This window comes from Plodia interpunctella, chromosome 10 (genome assembly GCF_027563975.2).
Source record: "Plodia interpunctella isolate USDA-ARS_2022_Savannah chromosome 10, ilPloInte3.2, whole genome shotgun sequence".
In the NCBI taxonomy this organism is placed as follows: Eukaryota; Metazoa; Arthropoda; class Insecta; order Lepidoptera; family Pyralidae; genus Plodia; species Plodia interpunctella.
This window is the reverse complement of record NC_071303.1, coordinates 5,842,842-5,854,756: the sequence shown is the minus strand read 5'-3', so window position 1 is coordinate 5,854,756 and position 11,915 is coordinate 5,842,842. Positions and strand designations below refer to the sequence as shown.

General features: G+C 41.3%; 1 protein-coding gene across 1 annotated transcript; it reads right to left on the bottom strand.

Moving 5' to 3' along the window:
• Positions 1–112: 112 nt before the first annotated feature.
• On the bottom strand, positions 113–10,277 carry Nmdar2 (NMDA receptor 2). The gene is made up of 16 exons (XM_053750491.2): positions 9,480–10,277; positions 7,871–8,266; positions 7,653–7,792; positions 7,195–7,410; positions 6,193–6,430; positions 5,615–5,928; positions 4,935–5,179; positions 4,405–4,606; positions 3,891–4,214; positions 3,509–3,786; positions 3,245–3,347; positions 2,940–3,088; positions 2,489–2,709; positions 1,668–1,768; positions 639–877; positions 113–413 (listed from the first exon to the last, which is right to left on the bottom strand). Exons 2-16 carry the CDS (start codon positions 8,250–8,252, stop codon positions 377–379), a joined length of 3,189 nt encoding a protein of 1,062 aa, XP_053606466.1. The 5' UTR covers positions 8,253–8,266; positions 9,480–10,277; the 3' UTR covers positions 113–376.
• Between the last annotated feature and the right edge of the window lie 1,638 nt (positions 10,278–11,915).

Sequence of the window (11,915 nt, the reverse complement as noted above, 5' to 3'; positions counted from 1 at the left end):
TTTTCTTTCCCTGATCCGTCTTCTTACACTGTTATATGGCAGTATCGATAGATCTGTGAACTTGTTAATATCCTATATATTAAAATTACTTACATAAAAAGAAACACCATCATATTGTCAAAAAAATATATTTTATTGTAGTAGACAACACGGGGACCTGCGCCCGGCGCCCAGCCCGCGCTGCGCGCACGTCCCGCAACAACGCTTCGCTATCTACTTCCAGCTCTCAGTTTTAATAATTGGAATAATTTATTTAATAATTACAACGCTTTTTTATCTGTCCGTAGTTTAATATTAAGTATAACTAACTTCGTCTTGTATAACTTGGTGTAAGAACAGCCTTCAGGAATTGAAAAAGGGTGGCGCAATATGCGCCTCACAGCACTGTTTCCATTTCCACTCGCGTCCGCTCTCTGAAAATAAGTAAATACAGAATATTCATCTAGGAGCGAAGAAATTTGGTTGTAGGTGATCAGAATGACCTCACTCTATCCTTAATTCTTTTTTTATTAGGTAGGTAAAATGAAATACCTAAACCTACTGGGATTGAAAGTCAAGACAAAAGGTGAAATCAAACAAGCCACAGAGTTCGGATGGAGCCACGGGCAAAATCAGGTATAGGTAATAAAAGAGCTAACCTCGAACGCAAATCGCCACAAGAGAGCGGGCGGTCGAGGTCGGGGAGGAGATCGGCGGGCGCGTGCAGCGTACGCGGACGCGTGGCGTCGTGCGCGTGGTCGGGGCCGACGCCCGCCAGCAACGCCGCGGCCGACGCCAGCCGGCGCGGCGGCGGCTGCAGCCCGTGCGCCGCCAGCGCCGCCGCCAGCTGCCGCGCGCGCGCCATCGCCGCGTCCCGTTCGTGCCGCGCCCGCCACACCTGTTTGTAGCATGTAATACTTACATCCGTACAGTCAACAGCACATCAAGTTACCTAGAATTAATCTCTACGGCGTGGTAATAGCGGCAATTTTGCAATGAATTTGGGTAGGTTCACATGCAGTTGATTGTACCTACATATCTAAAAATAAGTACCCTTGTTGCGTCTATATAGAGAGGTCGGGCCACAGATAAAAGAAATAGCAATATCAGTACAATACCTTGCATAAAAAGTATTGTATTACCTATGCTTCATGACTAGGTACGAGTACACTAATATCGTAATTTACCTATATGTGGTCATTAATACAAATTCCACTTAACTAACGTGGTCCCGGTCCCCGATCCGGTTGATAGCATTCCCAAAGAGGGTTGATGTCGTCAAGCGGGTGGCCGGTTGTAAAATCACAGCTGAATCTTAAAACAATTCTAGGTTTATTTTTACCCAGACCCGGACTTTACGAATGCAGATGAGATGAGAGACGACTAATTAATCAGATTTGAAAAAAAAATGGTTGCCTGTAAAGTCGGTTTTACGGGCGAAGATTTTACGTGACAACGTCTTTTTACGCGCGCGGCAGACCGATCGTAGTTGAGTGGGAGAGAGACGCAAGGCATTCGGCGGGCCTCTCTCTCGTTCGGTGACTCATCGTAACGTTACCGGGCGTTACACTTTTTCATAAGTGACTCCCAGCCGCAACCTAATTTAAGACGTTGTCACGTCAAAATCTATTTGATGCCAATTGCACAGTTAGCGTGACAATCTATTGCAGAAAAGTAATTTGGTTAACCTGGGCAGCACACGCAGCAGAACGGCAGTTGCCCCGGCTTCCCGAACCGAAACCCCGCGCCGCGGCTTCTACCACGGCCCCATGGAATGATAAAGATTGTCCTGAAAATACAAAATATTTTATTTGAAAGGTGGCTTTTAAAACTCCTTTTCTAAAGTTCCAATATTCCAAATTCATCAAATAAATTTTACGACTAAACCCCGAAGTGCTACTCCGACATAGGTACGCCGACATAGCACTTCGATGTTTACCCGTAATATCTAAATTATGTCTGATTTACACTTTCACGGCTAACCCGCTAGACCGAGTGTGATGAAATTTAAAATGATAAGTTTATAGTCTAAGGCTAAGGGTCAAAAGTAAACAAGTTCGGTACCCGTACCAACTTGTTTACCTTTTAATCTACGAATTAAATAAATAAATATATAGTGAAAAGTAAGTTCGAAGTTTCGAAGAACACAAAATGTGTTATACGGGATACTAACTCAACGATATTATATTCTATAACATAAATATATAGATAAACATCCAAGACCCAGGTAAATCTGAAAAAGATTATTTTCCACCTTATCCTGACCGGGGTTTGAACCAGGAACCTCCAGTGTAGCAGTCCGGCATGATGAACAGGCCACGGAGGTCGTCGAAATATACCGACTTAGTAATAAAACTGCCATTGCTTACGAGATGCTCGGTTTGATTTAGGTATTATTCTTTCAATGTCAATAGATAGTTTCAAACTTGTCTAGGCTAACTTTTTCCAAATTTCCCCCAAAGACCAGAAATGGTGGGTAATGATTTGTTCATATTTGATCATAACTTACCCATAGACAAGGAGACAAGAGCACAGCACGAACCGGCACTGGACTCCGCGAGATGCGATCGCATGTACCGGAAGTACACGTGCTCCAGCAACAGAAGCAACGCCGCCAGCAAGATGCCCGCCATCAGCAGCAGGAAGGCTGACAGAAACTGCTCCAAGGCGAGCGGGTCTGATGACTTGTGCTCTTGCTTGTTGGGCTTGCAAGTGCCCGTCATCCAGTATCTATGACAGTAAAAGCACCAGAGAACTTTAAGGTCAACTCAACAACGCAGAATTCGCCATTTTATCTAATCGCAGTTGACTGTGCAACTGAGGCTGTTGAGCTAGAGTCCGGAAAACTAAATGAAACGGCACAAGAAGCTCACTGATCTCGTGCTTATATTTATTGTTCGGCACTATAAAAAAATATTTTGAGTACCAACAATCTATCAACACAGTACTTAAATAATTACCTGCGCAGCCTTTCCAGATCTCCGTTTGATCGTAAATCAAGTAATCTTTTGTTGAACATACTAAGATATTTGGAGTTTCGCGTAAACGCTAGGCCATATCCGGACATTCCATACCAAGAGCCCACTGTCACAAGTCGACAATCTTCATCCTGAAAAAAAAATCACCAAGTCTACTATTTCTACTACTACTATCACTCTACTATTTTATGAAAATATGCGAACTCTATAAAGAGCCGAGGCAAATCATCAAATGTTTAATTTAAATTACGGAAATACAGCAGATAGGTACTTAGTTAAAAACTTACTTGGGATACCAAATAATCCAACACTGTTCCATCGTAAATAAAAGCATCCAACTCTCCGGTTAGGACACTAGAAACGCCCAAGTTTATAGTGCTACGATTGTATCTGTGAAAAAAAAATATATACTTAATTTACAACGAATCCAAAAAATATACATTTATGTTATGACTAACTTAATGGTCGATTTGTTTATATTGGGATATTAGATAGAGTTCAACATGAAAAAATATGTGAATATGAATAAATGGTTATTTATAAAAACTTACTGCGCTCTATAGGCTTGAGCGTTTTTAAAATATTTGGAAAGAGTTGCGTCGGTGTGAGACCAAGGCACAGTGCCGAATTTGAGGCCCGGTCGTTGTGACTGCGGCATCGCTATACGCGGGTCATTCAGCCCACTCAGTTCGTGGAATTCTTCTCGAGTTATCATGAAAGCCGCCAGGTTTGCAGTGTAAATAGCCAGAAACACCACGGCAAACATCGCCCACATATTCGTCATAAATCGTGCGGTGAAACCACGTGGTGAGTCCACATGAACCGATGCCTAAAAATTAAAAGTGAATGAATGAATGAATTAATTAATGTATAAGTTGGTAGGTATATATTATGTAGAGAGACATCTCTATCAATAATTGAAATAAAACTTACTTGAAAGAGAACAGCCCATACTATCCAATAGGTCCGGCATAGTGAAAAGCGATTTTGTGGGACTCTCTTCGAATTCTGTCCTGTAGAGCAATCGAAACCACTTGGTGACAGCCATTCAAAGAAGAATATGGAGAAGGTTGCTGCCTGTATCGCGACAGCGCCGACCAGCATCCAGGACGCTGTGTCGAACGGTTCCAGAAACGCCGTCGGAGATATAATTCCCGTTCGTTTCGCCACTACAATAGCAATTCCTGTCTCCATGAATGGTACACTAAAGTCAACAACGGCTTCCCGATCAGAATTTATGATCAATGACGTTAAAACCTGCAGGCAAATAATAACCTGTTATTTTCTAATTAGATTCACATTGTTAACTAATAAAGTGCAATCATCTTAGGTTCAATAAGTCCAAGGCTGACCGTAAACAAGTAGGAAGTTTATATTCTGCAAAAAAAATATTTCCTCTATTTGCACTTCTCGTCAAACTAAGTGTTTTCATGATTCCGAAGCTTACCATATCGGTTTTCTTGTTGACCAAGTCAGCAATGAGCCCGTTCCACTTGCCGTGTTGCAGCGTGCCCCAACGGCCGTCTTCCACGCGTACCAGCTCGTACGTGAAGCCCAGCTGTTCGGCAAGCTGCTGCAGCAGATCTATGCAGAACCCGCTACAGCACTGATACAAGGAGCTGTTACCGTGAGCACTTCCGGCTTCCAATCTAATAACAAAATTGGCACAATCTTTTATAACTACACAACGGATCATGGTGCGATGTTTACTATCATCAGACAAATAAAAAACATCGTTCATTTATTACAAGTGGAATGATTGTTTAGGCTGCGCATAAAGACAGAAAATTATTAAGGCAACTTGATTTATATCTACTACATTTCAGGTGAATCAGATTCCTTGAACATTGATATTGTATTATATTCACGTTCTTAATATTAAATTATGTTTGTATACCTTGGTTTATTAAAAATTTACTACTATTAATAAATAAGTCATACTTATTTCAAATTTTCAACAGTAATTTTTGAGCTCACCCTAAGACATCAACTTCTGGGGCCACGCGACAAATGACTCCTCGGTCCAGCGAGCACCGCCCGCTCACGGGATCTGGCGGAGCCAAGTTGATGTAAGGAGATTCCTCCAGGAAAGTGATGCGCATGTGGAACTTCTCGGGAACCCCTTGGGGCGGCGTGTGTAGCCCGCCCGGCCACACGATGTCCTTGATCACTAGCCGTTCTTTGGGATAGGAATTCCAAGAGCCGATTTCCTCCCACACCAACTGAAATAGTTGCTTTTTGTACATACCTACATATACATGAATACGTATTTTAAAATCCTATACTTGTCTTACTAGTTCATATTTAAATACGAAAGTTTTGATGTTTAAGTATGCCGCGTGTTTCGCAAAGTCTGATGGAGCAATTTTAAAAGAAATTTCATTTATAGTTAGAAAATAATCTAGAATAGTAAAATCTAGAATAGTAAAAATAGACTTTAATCCTAAAATTCTCATGGAAGCGAACCCCAGGGTGCAGCTGGTATTGTATAGTGAGATCGTTCAGTTACCTTAACTTTATCTTCTAGTATTGAAAATCTACCTAATTAATGATACAAAATGACAAACACCAAACAACCTTTTACTAATCTCTGTGTTTACATAGTTTATACATACTATAACTGTCATTTATCATAAACGTTACTTCTGAAAAACTACCTGTTCTCCCAGCGCAGGCCTAAGATTCATAATTTTTAGCTCGGCTGCTTTGAGCTCTCCGTCTTGAGTGAATTCAATGTTGGGTCTGCCGGCCTCTCCGTCTACACTGACGTTCCGCAGATGGCGGTAGAACCGCTCGCCGGTGGACCAACGCGCCTCGCTGGCCGACGCGCCGCTGCATGACAGCCGCGTGCCCAGCGGGTACCGGATGTTCTCCGGCTCCGATATGTATGACTCCACACCGTATGCGAACACTTTCACTGCAGTGGCTATCTCAGCTAGCAGGGACGTACTTGAAGTGTCGAAATGTACACCTATAAATAACGGACATACCGTTGTTACTACTAAATAGGTAGATAGATAATTTGTTTATTGCTATCAAAAAGACTCACACATTTAGTTACAAAAATGTTATAGTTAAAATAATAGTTATAAAATGAAAGCTAAGAATAATAAAAAACCTAATAATATAAAAATATAGGTAGATACTAAAGACGTTGTTTTTGTACATTTTACTCACAAATTATGGAAAAATCTGAAATAAATTATATTTCTATTAAATATTGAAACAAATTTACCGAGCATGCCAACGGGGAATTTATTGAGTTGTTGCATAGAGCCGAGCACACTCTGAGTGACAATCCACACAAAGTTCTCCCCAGTGAGATGCAGATCGCCAGCGGCAGACAAGATGTCCGCCGCCTCCTCGCGCGTTGCGTACAGCAGCATCACGCGCGCCTCGCTTGTCACCAGCTCGTTCAAATCCGATGGCCTCTTCACAACCACCGCGTTCAGTATAGTGAATTTAAAACGATCCTGAAATATCACAGTTTATATAGGACTAGCTATTGCACGCAGCTCCGCCCCGTACTTGACTGCGTGGCAGACAGATTTTCATATTTATCATATAGCAACGTCTACTACGAAATCCAAATACATCTATATATTATAATTTAGGTTCTTTCCATATGTGCAAGCACGCCAAAACGGGCGGGGTGCTAGGTTAGTTTATTTTAGACATAAATATGTTCAAAATAAATAAGTTACCCTTCGACCATTTTGGCAATGCGTAAAAAAATTTTTGTATTGTAAGCATAAAGCATTGAATCATAACCTGCACACCACTTTAGTTGAAGCGCTTAAAATAGATAAACAATATTAATAAAAAATATTCATTTTTAAAGTATAATGTCGTTAAAAAACATGAAGTCTATTTATTCTATATCTATTTTTATTTTTAAGTACCTAAACAAATGTAGTATCTAGAGAATAGAATTCGAGATGTCGACTACCCGTGCGCGTAGCTGTGTAATCTACAATATTCTCGTACGTACTACGAAAGCTGACAACGGTTCGTTGTCAGCTACGTACCTACGAACGCGCTACGCAATACTCGTAGCGGTTCGTAGCACGCTCGTAGGCTCGTAGCGTGTGAGTGTGCTATATGCCGGTGGTGCAGTAGCTGACCGGCTTGGCTGATTGGGCGCCATACAAATGCGTACACTATAGGTAGACACCTCCAAGTTTATTTGCCATTACGTTCATTTCTATGAAACTTTCAACTGAAATTAATAGCATACTTGCAATGCAGTGACTCGTTCCCGCACGGCCTGAATGAAATCATCGTGACCGGCAATAGCCGAAGTCACTACGCTAAACTGGTGCCATTTATATCGCTCCAATATAGATAACATGGCTGCTGTTTGGTGCTCTATGGACGGAGCAAGCTGCAGCCGCAACGACGCGTGAGAAGCTCGCTTCTCTAACCCACTGTTATCAGCGTTCCATGCAATAACCTGCAAACATACACGTGTATTTGTACTTTTGTTAAAGTTTTATTTCAATTATGGAAATTTTAAAAGAATAGTTGAAGCATGAAAATTTTGAAGATAGTCTTAGGAGAACAAAACACGACAGGCGATTCAATAAACGGATGACTGTGCGGCTGGTGATTGCGAGATTACATAAAGCTTATGGCTCTTGTCTTTTTCAAAATGTCGTGTGTTACTTCCCTAATAAAATAGCTAAAAGAGATTACCGGTATGCCGAGATATCCGGCAAGTTGTAGAAAATACTGTGCAGAGGCAGTAGATCGCCCGTATTGTTCATGATTCATAAGATAAAGGATAGCAGACACGTTGACTGCCAGAAATTCTTTACATAATGAGTCCAAGATAGCTGAAAGATTAAAAATCAAGATAAAGAAACCTTACAATTATAAAAAACTAAAACTCTAGAAATATAATGATAACTTACACATAGGACTCGGCGTTAAGCCTTGAGTCGACAATGTGTTATTTAGGCGCACTTGTGAGAAGAGTTTAAGTTTGCGTGGCAATTTTTGCAGTGCCGCTTTCTCGGCCTTAATGTAGTCCCGCGTGCCGAAAGCCTTGTGAGGCACCACGAGCGCGGCGGTGATGACGGAGGGCGAGCGGGGCGGAGGTGGGGCGGGCGAGGTACGCGGGCGCCGCAAGCCGTCTCCGCCGATTCGCACGCCGCCACCGCGTGCTCCATCGCGTGCGCCGCCACCCGCCGCCCCGCCGCCAACCTTGATGCCTCCGCCACGCTCCGCCGCCGCCATCGCTGTCGCCAGAGCGCCCAGCACTGCGAACACCATGAGCGCCATGTGCGCCTGCATCTCCTCGCTTGATGCTGTAATTTATATAACAAAACAATCAATTCATCAATTCTACTCTTATAAAGCGAGGCATGAATGACTAAATAGTTTCGTCCAGCACCAGCCACCCGTAACAATGTTAGGATGGCAAAAACACGCGAACGAAATCGCGGGCAACAGCTAGAATGGAATATATATGGAAACATTTGTAACACCGTCTGAAACATATTAAAGTTAATGCCTCAAGGTAACAAATTGCAGGGACTGGCATTTTTGTAAATATATTATGTAATTCATTTTTTTAATAATTTATTTTGAACCGCTCAACAGTCACACAGTTAAGACACTTGAATAATAAAGCAGCCTGTCTGTATTCTTCTGCATATTGCTTACAAATTCACGATTGTCACTAATGAACTGAAGGTGCCGGTAGGTCCCGACATAACGTAGATAGACTTGGTTTGCGTTTTGTCGACAAAGCGCACTTATTACGTATCAACACAGAGACAGGATCTACCCTTCCACGTCGCGCCTGTCGTTAATAGAATTTTTGTCTCCCAATATCAATATCAAGTTAGGTAAATATTATAGGTACCTTAAGTATAATAGCACTATATTCTCATCCATTGACACCTGTGATTGACACCTATAGAATTATCCTATTTCGATATTCTCATGACTTGAATCTCCTAATGAAGATACATAGGTATATAACAAGTACCAACCTATACCTAGATGTGTAAAAGAAGTAAACACATATCCAAGGACTCCTAGTAGGTAAGTACCTAATAGGTCTGACTTCCAACTATCCCTGAAGAAACTCCCCACTCCCGCGAGAACTTTTAACTAGGTACCTATATATCGTCGTATATTGTGTATATGACAATCTTATCACATCCCATTTTTTTCGTATATACCTAATAACTACCATAGATAAAAGAAATGTATATAAAGATACCTACCCTACGTGTGTCGTGTACTCGAATTCGTGAAAGTCCGTGTGAGCCCGTGAATAACGCAAAGTGTACAAACATACAATAATATCTAGGTAAGGGTAAGCTACAGCTTTTGAAACTTTACTACCTAAAATACCTAAATTTAAGCCTAAGATACTTACAAGGAACAATAACTCTTGTAACTTAGGCTTAAAAATACATATGTGTGGCTGTATTATGACGAATAAAACATAGAAAAACGAAGGGCCGATCGGATAGGAGCGAAGAAATCCGCAAATTGATGTAAACGTACCTATAAGCGCGATATACGGCTGTGGTGGCAACGACGGCGGCGGCGCGGCGGCGTCCGTACAGCTATCCTCATAAACTCAGGTGGCGGCGCGGGCCGACATGGGGTCGTTCTCGGACGGACGGTAGCGCGGCTCCGCGCCGCCTGCAGATGCTGTGTGCCACGCGTGTTTATGTAACCGCCACGCCCCGAGCCACGCTCCGGCGGTATGGAGCGCGGCGCTAAGCGCGAAGCACCTCCAGTCGCCGAGCGCCGACTGACGCGCCCTCGTCCCTCCGCCCTGCTCCACCGCGCCTGCGTCACACACAACCACCACGCCTCCTATTACATAATCAGTCTAAACGACGACAAAGCCTCAGCGATCTCCAAGGTCTAGAATGGATAAGCCTTTGATAATACCTACGCTACGCTAGGTACCACATAGAAACCTAGAAAATGTTCACCAAATCCATACTAAATATGTATAGTATATACTGAACGTACCTATATATGTAATCTGTGCTATAATACTAATATTAGAAAGAGAAAATATTTGTATTTTTGTTTGTATTGAATAAATCCAAAAACTACTGAACTCCTCAAGATTTTGTCAAAATTAAATGTTATATACGTAATAACGCAGACCCCATACACTTATTCCGATATTCCTATGGGATCGAGACCGCGCGCGTTTCAAGTTTTAGTTCTCTTACGGTCTATTTTTCATGAGTAACGTGGAAACTGTTTTACAATAATAACAAAAACTATATTTGAGGTCTTCATTACGAGCACTTTCATTTACCTATGAATTAAGGATATAAATGAAAGTGCTCATTATGAGGACCTCAAATTCCTCAATTTGAGGTCCTCATAATGAGCACTTCCACCTGAATTTCCTAATTTAGGTATACTTATGTACACTTATTTGAAAAAAATATTCACTTACATCTATTTGATACACCATCTTACCAAATTTCACCTGATTTGGTCCAGTAGATTCGGAGCAAATTGGCTGTGACAGACGGACGGACAGACAGACGTACGAGTAGGTACCTAATCCTTGTTGACTTGTCGCTTCGGACCTCGTACCCTAGCTGTCAACCATACTACTAAAATGAAAGGTAGCACAGACTTCTGGATTTAGCATGCCGCAACATAACATTTATTTTTATACTAGCTGATGCCCGCGACTTCGTTCACGTGGCCAAACGATTTTTGGTAAGAAGTCAAAATTATTAGAATTAGAGTTGTACAGACAAAGCGTAACGATACCTATACATACAGAAGATGCTCATCAGACTGAAAAAATATATTTACTATAATTAAACTGCACCTCTTCTTCAGGTGTTGATAGAGCGAAAGAGATATCTCAACAATGTTCATCAGACTGAACAATTTTTGTTAAGTCGTCATTTCTATATTCCCTATAGTTTAACTGCACCATCATGGGTCTACGTCAGGTGTTCCAGATCTTCGATTTTTATATCTCAACAGAAAATGCTCATCAGGCTGAATAACTTTTGTTAAGGCGTCATTTCAATATTTCCTATAGTTTAGCTGTACCATCATTGTTCTCCATCAGGTGTTCCAGTTTTCAAAATAATTTATACCCTATATGTTGCCCAGGCTTAATAGCTATACAACAAAAAAGTTTCATTCAAATCCGTCCAGTAGTTCCGAAGATTAGCGTGTATAAACAGACATACAGAATTCTTACTCTGTTGCTCCTGAATGCTCGAATCCTGAACTTCAATTATTTTGAATTAAATCTGATTATCTATATAGGGTGATTTCTGAGTAAGATTTATTATGGTTTTACCCGTGGTGTCACTCAAGCGAAGCCGGGACAGGCTGCTAGTATTATATATTATTATGGAAAAAAATACTTTTTAATAATTTAAAATGGAATAGATGTAGCAAACGAAAATAACACAATTCAATATTTAGACCATAGTTTTTAGGGTTCCGTAGTCCTACAAGGGAACCTTATTAGTTTCGCCATGTCAGTCTGTCCGTCCGCCCAACCGCGGTCTATCGAAAACCATTAGTGCTAAATAGTACGAGACCCATTTGCAAAAGACTTCGAATAACTACTCAAGTTTACTTTCCAAAAATCCTCTTAGTGCTCACCTATACTCCCCAGGGAACCTACATGCCAAATTTCAGCTTTCTACGCCCAGTAGTTTCGGCTGGTGCGTTGTCTGTCAGTCAGTCACTCAGTACGCAAGAGTTGTATACATATACTTAGTCTGGCCATAAATACTGTTACAATTGGAAATAAACAAAAATATTTTGTTTATTTCCATTATTTACATTTGAATTTGAAATCCGTTATTTTTATATAATTTTCATTGTCATTTCTTATTTTGGCGCCAACACATTGTACAATATTAAAATGGAGTGGGGTGATAAAGAGAACTGAATCGCTGTGATTGCATTATACAAAGTAGGTATGGCAAT

Coding starts and splice junctions, on each gene's coding strand:
- Nmdar2 (XM_053750491.2), bottom strand. CDS start 8,252: ATGCAGGCGCACATGGCGCTCATGGTGTTCGCAGTGCTGGGCGCTCTG. Junction 7,411..7,652: donor CCGGATATCTCGGCATACCG/GTAATCTCTTTT, acceptor GTATGTTTGCAG/GTTATTGCATGGAACGCTGA. Junction 5,929..6,192: donor ATTCCCCGTTGGCATGCTCG/GTAAATTTGTTT, acceptor CGTTATTTATAG/GTGTACATTTCGACACTTCA.